General features: G+C 41.9%; 2 protein-coding genes across 2 annotated transcripts in view; one reads left to right on the top strand and one right to left on the bottom strand.

The window, feature by feature from the left end:
- Nucleotides 1-192: 192 nt before the first annotated feature.
- LOC109922459 (EEF1A lysine methyltransferase 3-like) lies at nt 193-13,520 on the bottom strand. Its single transcript, XM_048599699.1, has 4 exons — nt 11,694-13,520; nt 7,838-8,123; nt 6,220-6,331; nt 193-1,508 (listed from the first exon to the last, which is right to left on the bottom strand). The coding sequence occupies exons 2-4, from the start codon at nt 7,991-7,993 to the stop codon at nt 1,096-1,098; spliced, it is 681 nt and encodes a 226-aa protein (XP_048455656.1). The 5' UTR covers nt 7,994-8,123; nt 11,694-13,520; the 3' UTR covers nt 193-1,095.
- A 70-nt stretch (nt 13,521-13,590) lies between these two features.
- The window catches only part of eif2ak4 (eukaryotic translation initiation factor 2 alpha kinase 4), a 104,288-nt gene continuing 95,139 nt past the window's right edge, over nt 13,591-22,739 (top strand). The window contains exons 1-3 of the mRNA XM_048600478.1: nt 13,591-13,704; nt 14,326-14,441; nt 22,491-22,593. Coding sequence (XP_048456435.1) covers nt 13,591-13,704; nt 14,326-14,441; nt 22,491-22,593 — 333 coding nt within the window. The remainder of the gene's footprint in view (nt 13,705-14,325; nt 14,442-22,490; nt 22,594-22,739) is intronic.

The raw sequence follows: 22,739 nt of genomic DNA, 5'->3' as shown, positions 1-22,739 counted from the left end.
AGTCTGTGCATGTGCAGAGTGATGATGTGAGTGGGATTGACTGCATGGAGTGATGGTGGCAAAGTGTGGTGTGAACATTCCGTTTTGTAGCATTGAACATTATGAAGTTATTTGGTCACCATATGAATGAAGATTCCTCAAGGAATAAATATCTACTCAATCCTGAGCTCACATGAAAGAATAGCATAAACGCTCAAGGAAACTCCTTTTATTATTTCATTATTTTTCAGTATTGAAAGAAGTTATAATGCTAGACAGTGGGAAATATTAAGCTAATGTTACAGTGACTTTGTCTCATCAATTCTATTTAGCACAAATGCCTCTCAGCAGTTCAAACATCATAGTTTTGACTGTGGGCATTTTAATTTGGAACATGGTGTAATTTGCATGATTAGTCACATTTTTGTGGAATTTAGAGCTGCCCATAATTAATAATGTCAATTGTTGTATCTATATTCGGGATGGTGTTAGTCTGAAAATATAGTGCTTCTTTGACCAAGTATCAGATTAACTAATGAAGAAACCGCCCAGTCTGTCCCTCTCTCTGGGGCGAAGTTGGGATTTGAAGTATTTCTTTAGGAAGTAACCTGTTTATTTGGGGTGAGGGAGGGGCTTCTTTGACCAGCGGGACAGTGCATAGTGAAGATGTACCTCAAATGGCTTCAGAGCGTGTACGGCTGAGCAAAAGTAGAGTTTAGTGCAAATCCACTCAGTATGAGAGAGGTCCATTGGGAATTACTCAGTGACAAATTGATGAGTGATATGGCCTTGTTGCATCTGATGTGTAGAATTTGAATCTGAAGTCTTGCTTCAGCCTGGCAGATGGAGGAGATGGTTAATAAGGTAACTCCCTGGAAATGCCATCATCTCCCAACACTAATTTCCAAACTTCGAGTCAAGAGACAAGAGATCTGCAGGAGCTTGCTAGGTTAATAATTAAACCTTGAATACAGTGGAGAGGTGGAAAAATACCAAGAAGGGTCCAGAAAAATGTTGACAATTTTTCAAAACCTATTGTGAAAGGGTCACTGGTAACATGAACTCTGCCAGACACACGAAATCTGTCATCCCCTCCACTCCCGTTAATATAAAGTGTCACATCTGTGGCTTTCCTACATTGCCAAAGCCTTTCTTGGTCACCTTGAACACAATGATTTCTTTGTCTGCAGTTCTGTGAACAATCTCCGTGTTGAAGGCCACGGGCAGGAGCTTCTCATGGAAATCAATGGCCCCCATGCTCTCTCGCATCTTGGAACAGATGTAGATGACAGTGTTCTCATTGCTCAGGTGCTGCAGGGTCTTTATGAGAGCAGGGAAGTCCCGTGAACTGTAGACAATATCAGTGCCTAGGATGAAGTCGTAGTTTGTGGGGAACTGATCTTGGTTTTCACCCCAAAGGAGAGCAGAGACTTTGACCCGCTGTTGAACAGAGACGGGGATGTTGTTGGCAACATTGAACTGTATTTGATTCAGAACATTTGGTTGGTCTGTCAGGGTTACATCTCCGCCTGTCAAACAAATTTTAAATAATCACTGTTTTGTCGTGTGCTTAGAGTTGAGCTCTGTTTAGTCTCCCAAGGAGCTGATGTTGGAGTCCATTTAAGGTCTTGCAAGAACTCTTTATTTAAAAATAGTTTTTCGGTGTAGCACTGATATTAAACATTGCTGAAATGAGACGCAGTGTCAAACTTACACTCATCAAGTCTGAAGTGCAAGAAACCAAATTTAGAAAGGGAACAACAATTTATGAGAATATTAGTGGGGGGAACACTTGGGAAACAGTGATCATTGTATTATAAGGTTCAGGATGATGTGGAGACTGACATGCAACAATCCAGAGTGAGAAAAATCAATGGGGGGAAATCTAATTTCAGTGGGGCAAGAGCAGAGCTGGGCAGGATTGACCGGAATTAGAGGTTGGTGGTAAAAACTAACTAAACAATGGGACACCTTCTAAGAGGAGATGGTTTGAATAATATTCTCTCAAATGGGAACTGGAACAAACAAATACAGAGCTGGATGACAAAGGAGATAGGAATTAAGATAAAAAAGGAACAAGTGTGCTTCTAATACGTGTCAGGTATATTGGGAACCAAGAGGAATGTTCAAGATTCAGACTGGAGGTCAAAAAGCAAATAAGAGAAGCAAAGAGGAATTATGAGAAAAGACTGGTAGCCAATATAAAGAGATGTGCAAAAGTCTTATATGCCCATATAAATAATAAAAGATTGATAAAAGTAAGATTAGAGTCAATGAGGGACCAAAATGGAGAGTTACACCTGGATAGGGCATAGCTGAGGTGTCTTTACTCAGGAGAGAGATGCTGTCTGGGCCATTCTGACAAGGATAGAATTCAGATACTAAACAGATCAAAATTGAAAGGGTAAAGGTTTTGAATATATTGTTGGTGTTTAAAGTTGACAAGACACCGGGACCAGATGGAATAATCTTTCAGTCTTCCTTAGATTTGGGGGAGGTGCAAGAAGACTGCAAACATATGGCCTCCTTCAATAAAAATTGTAAGGATAAGCCCCCATCAGCGAGATAATTATTTGGGATAGAATCAGTAGCCACATGGTGAAGGGTGGGTTGATTAGGAAGAATCAGTATAGATTTCTAAAAAAGAAATTATGTTTAACTGGTATTTTTTGAAGAGGGAACAGAAAGGGTTGATAAGGGTTACATTGCTAATCTGCAGATAAACAGCAAGGAACCCAGTACTGATTCATTCATGAACTCCATGGAAAACAGCCATACAATCACAAAAACACTAATCGATTATTTGTCTTAGTTATTTGCCGCTGAGCCAATTTCTGAAACAATTTGCCACTTTCTCCTTTGAGGGAAATTTGATTTATGGAACAGACCACAATGTGGAACCTTGTTAAAAGCCTTCATATACTCTATGAAGACTACATCTAATACACGACCTCCATCAATCCTTTTGTAACTTAAGAATTTATTCTGACAGCACCTTCCCTCAGTAAATCCATGCAAACCATCCCAATCTAAATGATAATTTATGCTGTCTTTAAAACTTTTACTATTATTTTCCCACAACCATGACTAGACCTGTAGTTACTTGGACTAACCCTAATTTCTGTTTAAACCATGGCACAACATTAGCAGTCTTTTAATCCTTTGACACCATGCCTTAAGCCAGAGATAGTTAGAAAATAGGTGTCTCTACTATTTCTTTTCTTGCTTCTCTTAACAACCCTCAAATTCATTTCAACATTTGTTTTCAAGGTTCTGACATTTTAATATTTCCTCCCTCACTGTGTTTATCCCATCCAATATTTCACAACTATTATGTTTTACCTTCTCCTTTGTGAAAAGAAATGCAATGTATTTATGAAGATCCATGCTCATATCTTGTTATGTTAATGATAATATTTTAAAAATCACATTGGGGATTGATTAGCTCTGTGGGTTAGTTTTTTAAAACAGTAAAACACACGAGACATGGAAGCAGATGGTACAGCAAACTATATAACTTGAACTAACTGTCAGGCAGAGTTGCAACATTGTAAATACACTGCACGCAGAGTCCTTAAAGGTGATCTCTCTTAAAGGCAAAACACATGTACAACAGTGTTTCTACACACAAATCACCTTTTTGGTCTCCAATCCATTCAACACTTGCCTTAGATATCCTCTCACCCTTTTAGAATTGATAAATAAATCTTTGGGTTTTTCTTAATTTTGCTTGCCAAATTGAATTTGGTTTTTAAAAAAACGCTCAAAATTAACAAGATAATTTTGATCAAAAAAGAGATTAAACCAGAATTTTGAGCAATGATTGCAAATTGGTGAGCTTAGCAGGCCTTTTTATATCTGGAAGGCAGTATCAAAGTTGCTTCACAAAATCTTTGCATTGTATGATAAGGAAATCTAAATGCCAGTGATATCTAATGGTTTAGCACTGGCATAACGAAAACACTTGGATTTTGTTCTGTAGGCATGTTTACTAGTTCACAGAGTCAAATGTGGATACTGATTGGAGCAAACAAGGACTCATAAGATAACCACTTCCTTGTTCAATGCTTGAGCTGAGTCAAGATGTTCAGAGTGATATAGGAATATTACACCGGGAGCAGAGAGTCTATTTTTGAGATTATCTAGCCCTTAGCTCAGCAACTAAAGGTGAAATGTGTTCAAATGACCAGGATGCTGCTTTGGCTGGAGAGTTTTAGTTATGAAGAGAGATTGGACAGACTGGGCTTGTTTTCCTTGGAGCAGAGGAGACTGAGTGGGCCATGATTGAGATGTATAAAATTATGAGGGGAAAGAAATGTTTCCCCTTGGTGGAAGGATTAACAACTGCGGCATAGATTTAATGTAAGGGGAAGAAGGTTTAAAGGGGATGTGAGGAAAAACATTTTCTCCTAAAGGGTGATGGAAATCTAGAACTCATTGCCTGTAATGGTGGTGGAGGCAGGACCCTCATCACATTCAAGAAATATTTAGATGTGCACTTGTGATGCCAAGGCATACAAGGCTATGGGCCAAATGCTGGAAAATGGGATTAGCACAGACTCAATCGTTTAAGGGTCTTTTTTTGTGCTGTAGACCTCTATGGCTCTAAAATGTGTTACATTTACATTTACTGGAGATTTTTAGGTCAGTGGCAGCACATTTGAGATACTGGGCCTCCCAGAGGGAAGGTCCATAATGGTAGGTCACTGGAAAACCAGTCATTGGAAGGGACCTTCAAGAGAAAAACAAAGATTAAAACAGCTGTTTCTGAAACTGGGGATTTATTTCCTTCATTTACATGGGGGATTAGCACTGTGAGCATGACATTAGAAAAGGGATCAAAAAGGTATGTTAAAGACATTTAGGATAGAAAGTGGGGGAGGAAACAATTGGTAACTAATCAACTTTCATGAGGGATAAAACCCTCTAATTGAGATAGATTGCGTTGGTGCATATTAGAAGAAATTAAGAATGAGATTGCAGAACCACTATTACAGGTCCATGGGAACCTGGTACTGTTCTTCGATAAGGTAGGAAAGCAGAAGATAAAACCTAACAATGAAACAATTGCTTGGACTGAAAAAAGGTGGAAAGTTGTGTCCTGTAAGTACTAGTATGGGAACTATTGCCGTTCATAGTTTACATAAATGATTTGTATTCCGGAATCCAATATTTGAAGCTAGGACCATATTGAAGACATTGTTAATGCAGAAAAGGAATCTATCTAGAAGGATTGATGAGGTTGGTGGCCCTTTTCTAAAGATAAGAGAAAACTGAGGATTGACCTAATGGATGTCTTCAGAATTATAAAAGAATTTGATAAGGTAGATGTAGAGAAGATGTTTTGTGGGGGGATACCAGAACTAAGGGATCATAAATAAAACATAGTCACCGATAAATCCATTCCTGGCCCCATCCCCGCCTCTTCGACCTGTTTGTTTCCTCTCCACCTATCCTCTCCTCTATCCCTCTTCTATCCGCCTCCCACTCTCTCCCTATTTATTTCAAAACCCCCTTCCCCTCCCCCTTTTCTGATGAAGGGTCTAGGCCCGAAACGTCAGCCTCTCTGCTCCTATGATGCTGCTTGGCCTGCTGTGTTCATCCAGCCCTGCACCTTGTTGTCTCGAAATCAGGAGAAGTCTCTTTAGCCCAGACAGTGGTTATGATATGAAAGTCATTACCATAAGGAATAGCTAAGGCAACTAAAAAGTTGCATTTAGGTTAGACAAACAGGTGTGTATTGAGACCAGTGAGAATTGCTCGTGTCTCTTGGTGTCTCAATACACACGAACAAAGAAGGACACGAATTTGACTGGCATAACACAGCCATGATAGCATGAGCGAGACAGAGACATGCCAGGGAATTCCTGGAGGCCTGGCATTCAATCAGAACTCCGTCAACAAACACATTGAACTGGACCTGATATACAAACCATTGAAAAACAGAACCAGAAGTAATACCCTAGCAAACCGAGGCATATAATAACAAGTAGGACAGAACACCAACGCTTCACTGGAGGGCACTGACGATGTTACCTAGCAGGGTGACGAAATGTTTGCAATTAAACACACTGGCTCAGCAAGCAAGAATGATCAATTGATGGTGTTAGAGGAAGAATGGAAGATCGAAGCTTATGTGGATCTTAAACCTAACATTGCATTTGTTGGGCATGTTTCTGTGACTGTCCTGTTTCATGATAGTCCATTGTTCTCCTTCACACCATGGAGGCTTTAACTCACCTAGCAGGACGGCAAGAATTCCGACGATCCCAGTTCCCGATCCCAGTTCAATCACCTTCTTCCCAGAAAAACTCACCTTCTCTCGCTCAAAGTACTGACAGAGAACAAGGCCCTGAAAAAGATGTTGCATTATGTAAAAATTAATTCAGCAATAATTTTTCATGAAAGAATATACAGCTCAAGGCAGGGTGCGAATATGATGTACAGATAAGCAGGATTCAGGGAGTCAGTACATGGTGTCAGAACAGTGTAGCCTCACTTGCCTGGTGTCATGAAGATTGTAAACTCTTGCATTGCATATGAAGGATATAAAGTCTGGGACAGTACATATAGTGTTCAAACCCATTGTATCAGGGACTGTAGAGATATGGTGTATAGTGTCAAAGAGGGTATAATGCCACAAAAAGAAAAAGAAAAGAATATGCATTTACATAGCACTTCTCACAAATTCAGGATTTCCCAAAATTCTTTACAACAAATAATTTTTTCCAAATTTTCCAATGGTGCCAAGGAGAGTAAGATCTGAGTATATTGTAGCAGTGAGGCAGCAAACTTTGGTTCCCAAAATGGTATAAACACTATACCTCTGCCCAGAGGATATAGCTTTATTATTATTGTTTTATTATTATGGTGTCAAGGATAACATAAAGATAACAGATTAATCCAAAGAGGATGTAATCCAGTTACATGTGTCATTGCAGACGGAAAAACAATTCATGGTGCTAACAAGGATGATACATACTCAATAGACAGTGTCCAGGAAATTTCAAACTCAATATTTTTATCCCAGGACAATTGAAACCCCAACATAGTGAGTGTGAGGGTACATGGTGCCAGGAGGGAATTGGCACCGTATGTGGTGCCCAGGAGGATATTAACCCTGTATATGGTGCTTCGGAGGTCGTATTGCCTAGGAAGATATTAATCTTGTATATCCTACCTAGGATACGTGTGATATTGGCTCAAGCACTGTCAGGGATGTTGAATAAAAAAGTGATGTCCTCAGTGTCAAGTACACTCAGTGTGTATGTGGTACAAACGTTTTAAAAGGAACTGGATGGGCTTCTAGAGGAGACTGATTTCAGTCCTCACAAATGATGGGTGGGATGTTTGGTGACATACTTTGTGATTATCTCCTGGAACTTGTTGGCGTTCCCTTCTGGGATTGGCAGGGAATTCTCCAGAATATTTCATTCTAGCCTTGGATCAAGCATCTGAATAGTTTGAAACATAATGTGTGGTGCAGGTAGCATATTGGCTAGGAATGGGTGACTTTGTTTCCCATAGATCTTCATCACAGGGTTTTCCTCACTCCATATTTGAATCTATTGAAATCTTATTAATAGAAATTATCACAGCAATTAGTCAGCAATATTTTTATTATTATTAATATCATTGTACCATACAACTATCAGAATGATAGAAAGCAAACTAGATGATCTTTCTTCATCTGCTCGTTCCTATCTTCCTATGTATATTCAGCCAGAAACTCTCTGCATCAAATAAGCAGCTACAGCATCAGGGTTGCCAGGGAGGAGGCTGGGTAGCAGGAAACTCAAGCAACAGGTTAGCTTTACATCTATCAGCTAAACGCATTGACACCCAATGTTGGACTTACAGCTTCCCAGATTATTGCGGATATCCCAAGATTACTGGTGAAGTCCCGAGTGATCCTCAAATGGTGCCCGCAAAATTGATAGCGACTTTCTAGTTTGCTGATTTCCTCCTTGTATTCAGAGCTGTTGGAGTTCTTCTCTTCCTGCTGTGATTGCATTTTTCTCTCTCAACTCACTTGACACTCTGGTGGTCCTGATTGACCTTCTCAAATTGACAAGCAACTTCCGTCCAGGTGGCCTGGTGTGACTCTATGTCTGTGCTGTCTGCTTGGTGAAGCAATTGAAACTCTGAGATGGAAACAACATAAACTTTGTTAACTTGATCTTAAGTGAGTAAATTAAAGGAGTTGAGCTGTAGCCTACATTTGAAGACCAGATATTAAGACAGGATGAAACCTATTACATTTCTAATCTTACAGAGGTTTGATGAAAAGTCATAGGCCTAAAACGTTAACTCTGTTTTTCACTTACTGTCAGTTTCTTCTTTACATATAATAGTGTCTCTTTCACTTTTACTTTTATCTTAGGAATGCCCACGTTGAAGAAGCTTTGCTCTGACAGAATTTCTGCTTGTTTCTTTTATCTTGTTCAGCTTCATTGCTTTTTATTTCCTGTTTAATTGTTTGATCAGGTATCAAAACCTACTTTCACAGCCTTATCTCCTTCCTCTGCAACTATCTTTACCTAATTTCGCATGAATTCCAATTGAAATTCCACAATTTTGATTCACTCTCAATTGCAGACTCCTTCAAGGCAATACTTCCCAAACGTTTTTCCACTGTGACCCCATTTTGAGGCTCGAACGTTGTTGTGGCCCCTCTGAGAGAATGGGCGTGGGTTACTGTGAGCATGGTGGGGTAGGGTTTTGTGCTGTGAGACCAGACTCCTATTAGAAAGGAGTACAGCTGTTATTGTTTGGTCACAGCTCCATCGCAGCCATTGCTGTCCCAGACCTTACAATCTCAAAATGTTAGCTCAGGGGATCCTGAGCTTTGGGAAGCTTTGCTCCAAGACATTAGTTTTTGTTATTCATTCATGGGATTTTGAGTGTCACTGCCAACATTTTCTACCTACTCACTGAACCTTCTTGTCCATTTCCAGTATTTGCTATTCACCTGTACCTCTCCCACTGGTCTGTTACCCTCAAGACCTTTTCATTGAGGATTGTCGGCAGCCGTCACAATTTCTATGCTCCCCCCACTCACACTAATCTGTCACCCTCTGAACTTGCCACACAACAGAACTACCCTGACCACACTTCCTTACATTGACTTCCTGCCATGACTATTCCACTCTCCCAGTTCCTCTGTCTTCATTGCATCTGCTCCAAAGGTGTAAGCTCCCATACTTACACTTCTGATATATGTTCATTTTTCTTTGACTGAGAAATTCCACCCCCCCCGCCCCCATGACCACCACCACCAGCATGATTGTCAGGCTCCTCCACCCTGTCCATCCCATTCCCTGCAGTTCTCCTCTTATCCCATTCTGGAACCATGATAGGATTCTTCCTTATATCCCACTAAAACCTGAATTTCAACAGAGCATCCTCCACCATTTCTGACATCCTGAGCGTGATGCCACCAGTAAATGAATCCATCCCCCTCTCCTATCTGAAAGGGCTGTTCCATCCCCAATACCCTGATCTGCTGCTCAGTACAGTTGCCAGTTTTGGTTGGATGTACTCCTGGATGACAGTGCTGGGGTCACATCTTCTCTCTGAAACTGAACCTCCCCAAATTAATTGTTCTCACTATGCATTGTTTATGGAGATTATACTGAAATAACATCAGTGTTTCAGGACTCCTAAAATACTTCAACACTTATTCACTTTCTTGTTGTATGTTGCTCATCATTTACTCACCAACATTTGTATAACTTATTGCAAATGTGTCTTTTCACAGTCCTACACAAGAGCAGTTGACATTAGGTTAGGCAAGTGGTATTTAGTGGCATTGTCTCATTTCAGAGGACCCTACAAGACAAAGCCTCCCCTGTCTTAAGAGATGGAAATAAAAAATACTCATCATGTCAGGCATTGTCTGTGGACAAAGAGAAAAACAGTTTGACTTCGGCTGGAGTATTGTGTACACTTTCAGGAGGGATGTGAACACACTGGAGTGCATGATGGCTCCAGGGATGACAAACTTCAGGTTTGGAGATAAATAGGAGAAGTTGGAACTTTTTTCCTTGGAGAAGAGCAGGCTAAGAGGACAGAAATCTGAAAGCCTTCTTTCGACATACAAAAAGTAAAAGGGTGGTAAAAGGAGGAGAGGGTCTGATTAGGAACCTAAAAGGGAATTTATGCATGCAGACAGAGGGTATGGCTAAGGTACTAAATTAATACTTTTCATCTGTCTTTAACAATGGAAGAAGATGCTACTGAAGTTGTAGTGAAAGACAAGGTACTTGAGACATCGTACAGGCCAAACTTTTGACAAAGAGGAGATACAGGAAAGGCACAAATGAAAGCAAAATACTGTGGATGCTGGCAATCTGAAATAAAAATAGAAAATGCTAGAGACACTCAGCATCTGTAGAGAGATAGAATCAGAGTTAGTGCTACGAGTCTGATATGACTCTTCAGAACTGAAAGAAGTTGGAGCGTAGTGAGTTTAATGTTGTTGACAGAGATTGGTTTGGGGGGGTGGGGTGGGGGGAAGAGGAGCAAGTGGAACACGTAGTGAGGGTGCCCAGAGCAAAAGAGCTGTTGGTGACAAAGGAGAGTTAGAGATGTAAATTTGGTGTACATGCTAGGTGTGAAATGGAGAAAGTGGGTCTGCTCCACTGAGAACAAAGCCATTAAGATACAAACAAGACCTGGAAGGAGAATGAATTAGCTTCTTCCATGCTTTATTGACTGTATACAACTCAAAACAAGCTTCTGATGCTTCAGTTGCGTCAAAGCCTCATACAATATTGGGGAGTCAAATGATCTGAGTATCATGAAAGCCAAATTTAGTTTTTTATACTCTCCTTAACTGTGTCTATGAAAGGGTAAGTATCAAGGCCAGAGCTTGCTGCAGGCTGCTTCCTGGATTACCACTTGTATTATAGGAGAGTAGCAAATTTTATTTTCCTCATGCTCTGTGAGAAATTAAAATGGAGTTTTCTGAGTTTAATTATTTGCCTTTGTTATGTAAATAGTTTTTTTCTACCTTTAATGGTTAACTAAATGTTAGGAAGAATGGTTTGGATGTTAAAAAGCTATCACTGTGTCTGTGTCTTATTTATCAAAATGCTATTTATATCATGACTATTTCCAATGCTGTAGAACTGCATGTCGAATTGTTAGCAGATCTGGAAATCCTGTCTATTAGTACTGCTTCCATATAATGAGTTTACACTCCAAGTCTGACCACTCCAGGCTTTGTGACTAACGTACACCCAAGACAGATTGGTCTCAGTCTAAGCATAATTTCACTGCACCTCAAATAATTTCAGTTAAATTGAGCAACAGTTGCGATGTCCACCTTAAGTTTGTTTGCCCAACTACCAAATTTTGCCACTGAAAATTAGGCAGTGATCTGCCCTGTGAGATAGCTATTTGGGTTGGAGTTGAGGTTGAGATAAGGGTTGTCAGAGTTAGACCGAAACAGAAGAGCTTTTGCTGCAAATGATGGGATTAAATGAAAAATACTACAGATGCTGTAAATCTGGGAAAAAAAAGAAATTAAAACAAAACTCATTAGGTGAGACAGCAACTGTGGAGAGAGAAAAATAGTGTTGGAGTTTCAAATCAACCAGAACTGTCTAGAACTCTTCACCTGCACTAATTGAAATAAAAATTATAAATCAGAAGCTCTGAGGAGAAATGGTCTGGGCTATGGTTAAACAAATTTAAACTAGAAAACTTACTTTGCAATTGCTTTGCAGTCCGCAGTGACGTTAAACTTTCTTCAGTACAGTTGACCTGGAACTGCTAGGTTCTCATCGAGAGCTCCCACTGCAAGATACTGCTGCCAGTTTTAACGGGTCATAATCTCTTCAGATTGCTACAACCTCACATTTTGTCCTAACTCTTGTGCAGTTGTGATGTGATGCAACAGAATAAGGGGTTTTCTTGTGTTGGTAATCTCCCCTCACTCGGTGTCTTGCTGTTGTGCAGGAACATCCAGTACTGTGCTGAGACAAATTACTGGGAGTATCCCATTCTATTGGGAGTCTCTTCCTGTGTCTCTCTGCCTATTTTGAGGCAGTCCTTATCAGTTCCGATTTATGCTATTTACAAAAAAGAATCACCCAGGCTGGTTAAGCTTTGCGAATCTTTGTCAGCCCAGGAACATCTATGTCTCCATGAATATGTCAACCATTGTTCACATTTATTGAACTGCTTGAAAGTCATCATTGAGGTAATTTGTATAGGACTTTGTTCTAAACAGTTTTAAGTTTTCAATGAGAATTAATTCAGTTCTTGTGGTTCCTGTTCATTATAACTGAGAATCATATTTGGACTTCTCAACTCTATTCATTGTATCAGGGCCAGAACAGGATACAATGTTCGTCGTCCATCATTCACCAAAGGCTTATCTCAGGTTCCAATGACGTATTTCTACGTATGCCCTCGAGTTACAACTTGTATTTGAGTAACATTATCCCTGGTATATCACTGCCTCAGTCTACAATGAGAGTGCTGTGGATGTAGGAGCTACAGAGCATAGCAACTTGACTTCTTAACCTCATGTATATTGCCAAAGGCAGAAAGGAATAATGTTCAAGGGCTAAGAGAATACTAAAGAGGGGGCTTCTGAACAGGAGGGTCAGAAACAAATTCAACCCCTCAAACTTATTTTGCCATATAATTAGATTGCACCTTAACTTAATCTGCCTGCATTTTCTCCAGAGTCGCTTGTTCTCTTGCCTTAAAAATCTTGATCTCAATCTTGAAAATGTAACTATGTTAGCATCTTCAGAATTTTTTGGAAGACTATTCCAGATTCTTCCCTTCTGTGTACCAAAGTATGTTCTAATTTCCCTCCTAAATTACTATTTTTTGCCGCATTGATCTGGACACCCTCCCTGGAGGAAATAGCCTCTATGCATTGAATCCAGCTTTTTAATCATTTAATTTAAATCACTCAATTAGACCCTTCCCAAAGGGGATGACAGCACCTCTTTGAGAACAGCCAGCAAGCTGGTCAATACTGTCTTGTCATATATTTATAAGGTCTAACTTGCAATTGATTTCTGTTTAAAAAAGATGGACTCTGATGACAGGAGGAAGGAAATATAGAAAAGGCTTTCACGGTGCATGTACGCCAAGGTCACCCGATGCTGCCTTGGACAACCATGGAGCAAGCTGTGACCTGAAGGAAAAGGGGTTCATGCCTGCCTGCTAGGGAGGATTGGGAAACCGCTCTTGCCCAGGGAGAGGGAAATGGGGGTGGAGAATAGGGAAAGGGAATAGAGGAATGGGGGTGAAAAGAGGCGAAAACAGGGACGGGGGGGAAGGGGGAGAAGAGGAGAATAAGGGAGGTGAAAGAGGGGATGGGGTAAGCGTGGTTTGGGCAAAGGGAATTCAGATAACGGGCTCGGGCTGAGGAGTTTGGGGGGGGGGGGGGGGGGGGGGGGGGGTGCCCCGGGGTTACACAGCACCGGCCATTGGTGATCCGGAGGTGGTGCCTGGGCCCGCGGTTGCGGTTCCGGGTGAAGTGGGTGCGGGGTGGGGGGTGTCAAACGGAACGATGAGGAGCAGCTCCGGCTCCTGGCGGCCCGGCCGCGTCCCGCGAGCCCCGCGGCGGCATTAGGTCCCAGCATGAGCGGGCCCCAGCAGGAATCTCACTCGGAGCAACAGGAGGCCGAGGTGCAGGCCCTGAACGCCATCTATGGCCAGGACTTCAGTGATCTCCGGGAGCAAGACCCATGGAAGGTGTGTGTGTGTGTGTGTGTGTGTGGGGGGGGGGGGGGGGGGGGGGGGGGGGGGGCGGGAGGAGGGGGATTGGAGGCGAGAGGAGGGGGATTGGAGGCGAGAGGAGATGGAGGCGAGAGGAGGGGGATTGGAGGCGAGAGGAGATGGAGTGGGGACGGCTGGAAGGGGGAGGAGAGGGAAGAGGAGGGACTGTTGAGGGTAGAGGTGAAGGTAGGCGGAGGTGCAATATGAGCTGTGGAGGGAGAGGATGTGGCAATCGGGTGACATTGCTATTCAAGGGAAATTTAGGGTATAGAGGTAAAGGGGGATGAGGTGGGAGTGGTATGCGGGGAGAGGGAATTGAGGGAGGGGGAAGGACTTGAGGCATGGGAATGTAGGGATTGAGTGGGGTTTGAGAAAGTGGTAGCAGGGAGGGAGACATGGAGAGGCAGATCTGAGGCTGCTTTGCAAGAAGGACTGCGGGATGAGGGTAGTGGGAATGGAGGGGAGGGGAGGGGATTAATAATGAAATGGGGTGGGGGATCAGGAATTGTGCAGAGTGAGGTTGTGGGAATAGATCAACAGATAGAGGGAGGGAGTTGGCCTATTGCTTATATTTCTGAATCAAGGTTTCTGTTCCAGGTGAAACGTCCTCCAGAAATCTGCATTGTGCTGCACCCTCAGGGATTGATCAATGTTACAGACAGTCATGTTGCTGTGGATTTACATGTTAATTGCCCAGCCCAATACCCAGATGTGTGAGTACCCGCTCTTCTCTCCATCAGAACTTTGGAATTTGGTGGGATTGTGCGCACAGTTGACAGGCTATGCAACTGAATAACTGCACACATTGTTGCACTTGCAGTTCAGTGCACAGCAAATTTGTACCTCAGTGAAGCTATTGAGGCACTGATGACCACGAGATACTGTTTAAAAAAAACACAGCTCTATAGATTGAAAGAAATTTGATAACTTCATTTCAGTGTTGGAGGGGGTGCGGGTGAGGAATGCTGTTATTGCTATTATGTGTTAATAGCATAAATGGGAAACCTAAGAATAAAAGTGCTTACGTTAATGAACAATGTCTGGCAAATAAGATACGAGGGCACCAAGCAATGTTTTGTAGGCAACCCCCCGCTGGGAGAGAAGGGTAAAGTCCAGTCAGAAGGGAAGGTTGTTGTTAGCTGCCTTCCTGTTTGTCCGATGTGGAACTCGACCCCTTATACACTCCACTACAAAGGAAAACCGGAAGTGAGGCAATCCAGCTCAACGGACTCCAGAGTTTAAAAACCAGTCGGGAAAACACACCGACGCTTAATCAGAGGCTGCACTGATGATGTTACCCAGCATGGTAACGAAACGTCTGCAGAACAACAAACCAGCTCTGCAAGCCAACCAACCTCAACACCCACAACCCGAGCTACAAATCTACTTCAAAACCTTAAGTTAAGGTTGCTGGAAACAAAGGAAGAGGTAGACAACACAATGTTGTCATATGAGCCATTTTCAGCTAGCTGCTTGGCCATAAGAACATAAGAAATAGGAACTGGAGTAGGTTCTTCAGTACCCCCAAGCCAGGTCTGCTATTCTGTCGGATTATGCCTGATTCGACGCTGCTCATGTCCACTTTCTTGCCCTTTCTCCGTAACCTCTGATTCTCCTAATGATAAAGAATCTATCCATCTATCTCAGCCTTAAATATACACAAGGACTCTGCCCCCACAGCTCTCTGTGATGAGTTCCAAAGACTTTCAACCCTCTGAGAAAAGAAATTCCTCTTAACCCGGTCTTAAATGGGCTCCCGTTGATTCTGAGAGTTTGCCCTCTGATCCTAGACTCTCCCATGAGAGGAAACACCATTTCAGCATTTACCCTGTCAAACCCTTTAAGGAAACCTATATGTTTCAATGAGATACATTCTCATTCTTCTAGATTTCAATGAGTAGAGTCTCAACCTGTTTAGCCTTTGCTCATTAGACAACCCCTCCACACCAGGGATCATCTTAGTGAACTTTCTGTGAGCTGCCACCAATGAAATTGTAACTTTCCTTTCATAAGGGGATCGCAACTGCTCACAGTACTCCCAGAGGTGGTCTCACCAGCACCTTGTACACTTGCAGTAATACTTCCCTACTCTTATCAACTCCAACCCCTTTGAAATAAATTTAATTCCATTAGCCTTCCTTATTACCTGCTGCACCTTCTTCAGGTGACTGTCTGTGTGGAGTTTGCACATTCTCCCTGTCTCTCTGTGGGTTTCCTCTGGGTGCTCTGGTTTCCTCCAACAGTCAAAACATGAGCAGGCTAGGTGGACTAGCCATGGGAAATGCAGGGCTATAGGGATAGGGTAGGGGGTTAGATCTGGTTGGGATGCTGTTCGGAGGGTTGATGTGGACTTGATGGGCTGAATGGCCTGCTTCCACACTGTAGGGATTCTGTGATTCTATGATTTTGTGTACAAGTAACCCAAGTCCCTTTGTATTGCAGCTTTTTGTAGTTTTTTTTCTACCACGTAATGTAAGTAATGCTCTGTTCATTTGTTCTCCCTAATAAAATGAGCAACTTCATATGTTCCCACATTATACTCCATTCGCCAACTTATTGCCCAATTATTTAATCTATCAGTATCTGTCTAAATCGTTTGTAGCCCTCTCACAACTTGTCTTTCTGCAAATTGTTATGTCATCTGAAAATCTACAATATATTTGCTCCAAGTCTTTAATATATATTGTAAACATTGTGGTCCCAGTAGTGATCCCTGTGGAAACCCACTGGTTGCAGATTGCTAACCTTTAAAATAACCCCTTATCTCCACTCACTGTTTCCTGCCCATTAGTCAATTCTCTACCCAGTAGTCAATTCTCAGTGTACTACCTCCAGTGCCATGCGCTCTTATGACTTCATCTTTTATGAGGTATCTTGTTGAACACCTTCTGGAAGTACAAATACAACCATCTACTGGTTCTCCTCTATCTGCTCTGGTTAAGACTTCCTGAAAAAACTCTAATAAATGGTTCAGACGTAATTTCCCTTTCATGAAACTATGCTGACTGCTTTGACTACTGGGAAACGAAACTGGTTCACATACTCGTTGTCCTGTCAACCAATGCAACAGACTCTCTGTGGTAAAAGGCAGACCTTTTACTTGCAGATCCAGATTTCTTTTGTATTTTTTGTGTGGAGGAAATTTAAGGGGAATGCATTTGCGGTGCTGTGTCTAGTTTAAAGTTGTTTTTTGTGGAAAGAAAATTGCAACCTGGTGCCAGTTCAGAGATTTGTTACAACTTGAAATTTAATTTCTTTCTCCAGGCATTTTTTGTGTTAATAGTTTTTTTGAAAATATTGATCGCAGAATGTGGCTGTCACTGGCTAGGCCCATTCCTAAAGCCTTTGGTAAGGTGGTACTGAGGTGGCTCCTTAAACCATTGTAGTCCTTGGTTTGTAGATATGTCCACAGTAATTCCATCCACAGCTAAACAACATTATCTCTAAGCAGGCTTAGTCTCTTCGAATTTGCCTGAATCTGAATTTCCTGTGCTGTGAAGGGGTTGATATAACCACAGTTTCATAATCTCTAGTTAATACCTGTCATGTTTTTTATTGTGCCAGCAGACACCAGCCAAATAAGTGCATACAAGGAAAGAGGTCTGTGATGCAGATATAGAAAGACACTTTAACAAAACAATATTCAAAATTTAGAGTCAGCACAGGAATGAGTGGCTGCTGTACGCTTGCTGAATTAGCTGCTTCTTGCCCTTATTTGACAAACGGTAGCTTTTGTGGCTAGATTTGTGTCCTTCCTTTAGTAGACCTTCAGCAGGAGATGCTGTTGACAACTGGCACGTATTACACTTCCCTTGTGCAACATTTTGCCCTTGCGTTAGAACTAAAGACCTTTACCCCTCCCATGAAACACCTTGCCTGTGTAAAACATAACAGACAAGTGAACAATGATACTTATGGCCTTTACGCTTGATAAGCTTGAGATTGTAATGCCATTCTCCAATTTCTGTCCAGACTGCTTTGTTGATTCAGAAATGTAGCTGCAAGCAACATTCACTGACACTTCAAATAACCTGTCCCAACGATCAAACCACTTTGTGAATTCTTTCTACACAGGCATTCCGATTGCTGTGCTTTGATTTGGCCGTTGTGTTTCAGGAAGAATGAAATCACCATATGAGTGGATACAGCATAGATTCACCAGAATTAATCCAGAGTTTGTGTTGAATTATGAGGGCTGGTTTCTAATTTTTATTCTCTACAGTTTAGAAGGTGATGGGTAATCTAAATGAAGTGTTTGAAATTAAAAATGAATTTGGTAGTATTTCCTCAGGTGGATGACTAGAACAACAAGGAACAATTTTGATTGAGGTTCATAAGGAGGAGGTGTTAGCAATTCTGGAAGGTGTGAAAATAGATAAGTCCCCTGGGCCGGATGGGATTTATCCTAGGATTCTCTGGGAAGCGAGAGAGGAGATTGCAGAGCCTTTGGCTTTGATCTTTATGTCGTCATTGTCTTCAGGAATAGTGCCAGAAGACTGGAGACTAGCAAATGTTGTCCCCTTGTTCAAGAAGGGGAGTAGAGACAACCCTGGTAATTATAGACCAGTGAGCCTTACTTCGGTTGTGGGTAAAGTGTTGGAAAGGATTATAAGAGATAGGATTTATAATCATCTAGAAAGGAATAATTTGATTAGGGATAGTCAACACGGTTTTGTGAAGGGTAGGTCGTGCCTCACAAACCTTATTGAGTTCTTTGAGAAGGTGACCAAACAGGTGGATGAGGGTAAAGCGGTTGATGTGGTGTATATGGATTTCAGTAAAGCGTTTGATAAGGTTCCCCATGGTAGGCTATTGCAGAAAATACGGAGGCATGGGATTGAGGGTGATTTAGCGGTTTGGATCAGAAATTGGCTAGCTGTAAGAAGACAGAGGGTGGTGGTTGATGGGAAATGTTCATCCTGGAGTTCAGTTACTAGTGGTGTACCTCAAGGATCTGTTTTGGGGCCACTGCTGTTTGTCATTTTTATAAATGACCTGGATGAGGGCGTAGAAGGATGGGTTAGTAAATTTGCGGATGACACCAAAGTCGGTGGAGTTGTGGATAGTGCGGAAGGATGTTGCAGGTTACAGAGGGACATAGATAAGCTGCAGAGCTGGGCTGAGAGGTGGCAAATGGAGTTTAATGTGGAAAGGTGTGATGTGATTCACTTTGGAAGGAGTAACAGGAATACAGAGTACTGGCCTAATGGTAAGATTCTTGGTAGTGTGGATGAGCAGAAAGATCTCGGTGTCCATGTGCATAGATCACTGAAAGTTGCCACCCAGGTTGATAGCATTGTTAAGAAGGCGTGCAGTATGTTAGGTTTTATTGGCAGAGGGGTTGAGTTTCGGAGCCATGAGGTCATGTTGCAGCTGTACAAACTCTGGTGCGGCCGCACTTGGAGTATTGCGTACAGTTCTGGTCACCGCATTATAGGAAGGATGTGGAAGCATTGGAAAGGGTGCAGAGGAGATTTACCAGGATGTTGCCTGGTATGAAGGGAAGGTCTTATGAGGAAAGGCTGAGGGTCTTGAGGCTGTTTTCGTTAGAGAGAAGAAGGTTAAGAGGTGACTTGATAGAGACATACAAGATGATCAGAGGATTAGATAGGGTGGACAGTGGGAGCCTTTTTCCTCGGATGGTGATGGCTAGCACGAGGGGACATAGCTTTAAATTGAGGGATGATAGATATAGGACAGATGTCAGAGGTAGGTTCTTTACTCAGAGAGTAGTAAGGGAGTGGAATGCCCTGCCTGCAAAAATAGTAGACTCGCCAACTTTAAGGACATTTAAATGGTCATTGGATAAACATATGGATGATAATGGAATAGTTTAGGTTAGATGGGCTTCAGATTGGTTTCACAGGTCGGCGCAACATCGAGGGCTGAAGGGCCTGTACTGCGCTGTAATGTTCTATGTTCTATGTAATTTAGAGCTAAGACATGTAATACTTTCCACACAAAATAATAAAAATCTGGAACTCACTCTCCGAAAGATTGGATGGTCAGTTGGAATTTTTCAGTCGGGAAGAGAGAGATTTTCTTGGATAAGAATACGAAGGGATATGGATCAAAGGTGGATAAATGGAGTTGAGGAACACATTAGCCTTTAGAGTCAAATGATTTACATTTTAAGTGGGCTTGAGGAGCTGAGTAATCTATTTCAGTTCCTATTGATTGTAACCTTCCCACTGACTCAGCATTTTAGCTGCCAGCCCCATTACCACACCATTGAAACCTTTACTCCCTTCCCCCCATTCCTCTCTTCTATTACCCTACCCCCATCTATTTGTCCTGTCAGTCATAAAGCATAGAAAATAAAAGCAGGAGTAGGCCATTTGGACTATCAAGTCTGCTCTGCCATTCAAAATGATCATGACTGATCTTCTATCTCAATGCCATATTCCCACTCTCCCCCCATGCCTTTGACACCAGTCAACATTTGAACTCAACCTATTTAAACAGCACAAAACCTTAATTTTATTTGCAAGTTAGACTGAGTCACGTTTGTGAGTGCATTTGCGTCATTTGAACAAAGTTCAGAATGGCTACTGCCTTCACGTGTCAAATCCTGGTGAATTGTTGTACATCCAGATACAGTAACACGAGTGTATATTTTTGACTCTTAATGACTGCCAGGGTTGGTGCCCGTGCTGTAATCTGTTATTCGTGTTTACTTTTCTTTCTTGTGACCTGTGCAGATAATTTGTGTACTCACAGATGTGGTTTTGTGTTGCATTTTCTGGTGGTGTTGCCGATTGAGTCCAGACCATGTGGGTCAGTAAGTCTATTTAATTAGAGACTGAACCAAAAAACATGCAAAATTGACTCCAACTTGATACACCTCACTGGAGTAGCATACTGGGAATCAAGCCTCACTATTCTTGGAGTTGTCACAAAAGTTAGAGCTTGTTAGAAAGCATGCAGAATTCCCCAATTTACCTGTTTTTTTTTGAGCCAGCTTGACAGAAAGCACAGACTAGGCTTCTGTATGTAAGAAGAATATTTACTTGTAATAAATAATCAAATTCTAACTACAGTTAAACAAATACAAACTGTTGGCATGTAACTCTGCTAGTTAAAACTGTAACCTGTTCTACAAACACATACACACAGACATGGACAGGGGAAGTGTGGGGAGTGTGAAAGACGAGGAGTCCAGAGATCATTGTCCACAAGGGTTGCTGACTTGATTCTTGTGCTGACCAGAATGCTGTTTTAAAAGCTATATGCTCCAGATACTTTCACCTCTTTGTAGGAGACCTAGAGTGACTGATTCCCACTTTTAATTGATAAAACAAAGACGTTTATAAATTGCAGCTTACAGCAACCAGAAATGGTTTTAAAAAAAAGTCTGGCTATCTTCAGGCTTGAGATGCTTTTTACTGCAGAGAGAAGAGACAGCTCCTACCTTGGGAGATGCAATTGCTTCTTCCAATCATTCACTCCCCTAAATTGAACAAAGAACTGCGGATGGTGGAGATTTGAAACAAAAACAGGAATTGCTGGAAGAACTCAGCCTGGAAGCTTTTTTTTAAAAAATTCATTCCTGGGATGAGGGCATTGCTGGCTAGGCCAGCATTTGTTGCCTATCCCAAAAGGCAGTTAGGAGTCAGCCACATTGCTGTGGGTCAGGAGTCACATGTAGGCCAGACCAGGTAAGGATGGCAGTTTCCTTCCCTAAAGCCAGGTGGGTTTTTCCCCACAGTTGACAATGGTTTCATGGTCATCATTAGACTCTTAATTCCAGATTCTCATTGAATACAAATTCCACCATTTATCATGGTGGGATTCGAACCTGGGTCCCCAGAATGTTATCTGGATCTGTGGATTGACAGTCCAGCGATAATACCACTAGGTCATCACTTCCCCAAGCAGAAAGCGGCTCCCCACAGATGCTGCCGGATCTGCTGAGTATCACCAGCAATTTCTGTTTTTGATTCACGCCCCCAAGTTGTTTCATTACCTGGGAGCCAAGCACATAGCAATTTGCAGACAGAAAGCCTTTGTCATTGATAACTAGTTACTAGTTAACAGACAAATCACGTACTTGTTGCCAGCCAAAGCTCCGTTTATATATACCTCTTGGCTCCAGCTCATCTGCAAACCAGGCTTCTGCTACTGCTTGAATCAGCAGCTTTGCAAACGAGACTTATAACGAGTTTCAGGTTGCTTCCTTTTAATCAGTGCAAGAACCTTCTACAATCCTTTTTTTTAAAATAGTTCTTTTCCCATTTCAGTCCACAGTCAAAAATAGAGAAAACTGAGAAGATATTGTCTTTGTAAACTCTTAACCTCCAACTAACAGCTCCTTCAATCTCAAGTTCTGTTCTCATGCTGATTAAAGTTGGAGCTGAGAGCAAAATTCTATGGGCTCCCATCTTGAGGTTAAGTGTGCTTGCATGTCTAAGCGTGAATAGTTTTGGCTCAAATATGATGTTCTCGACTTAATGGTCTGCTATCTGTATCTGATGGCTCAGGTATAAGAATTGGCTGTTTCAGTTATATGGCAGCAAAGTGTTGAGTGCTCCCTTATTGGATATACACCAGTAAACAAAGTCTTCAGTCAAGGGGAAGAGGTAAAACTGGTAAGAAAAGTACTCTTAATTTGCAAGCTCAGGGACAGTGAAATTTTTGACATGTGCCTTTGTCATTGGCATTGAGTTGGTGAAATCAGCAACGCTGGCTGAAGCAGAGGCTAGCTTTATGCACCATATCTGGACTGATCCTTTATTTATGCTACTCCACTGTCATTCCCACAGACCTCCAGAAATTGAGCTGAAGAGAGCAAAAGGCCTATCTAATGAAAAACGCAACCGGTTGCATGCAGAGCTGGTGAAGCTAGCTAAAGATCATTGTGGAGAGGTATGGAAATGAGAGTCAAGAATTTAGTGTAACCTGAACCCAATATCACAGTATAATTGAATCAGAGATAGTAGGAACTGCAGATGCTGGAGAATCCGAGACAACAAGGTGCAGGGCTGGATGAACACAGCAGGCCAAGCAGCATC

This window comes from Rhincodon typus, chromosome 8, assembly GCF_021869965.1.
Source record: "Rhincodon typus isolate 14 chromosome 8, sRhiTyp1.1, whole genome shotgun sequence".
Lineage (NCBI taxonomy): Eukaryota > Metazoa > Chordata > Chondrichthyes > Orectolobiformes > Rhincodontidae > Rhincodon > Rhincodon typus.
Note: the sequence above shows the minus strand (reverse complement) of the source record. Positions and strands in the feature narration are given on the sequence as shown.

Bases quoted from the DNA above. Each gene is read 5' to 3' on its own strand.
- LOC109922459 (XM_048599699.1), bottom strand. From the start codon at position 7,993: ATGCAATCACAGCAGGAAGAGAAGAACTCCAACAGCTCTGAATACAAG. The intron at 6,332-7,837 runs GTAAGTCCAACA...CATCTTTTTCAG, and splicing joins CCGCAATAATCTGGGAAGCT to GGCCTTGTTCTCTGTCAGTA. The intron at 1,509-6,219 runs GTGAGTTAAAGC...TTTGTTTGACAG, and splicing joins AATTCTTGCCGTCCTGCTAG to GCGGAGATGTAACCCTGACA.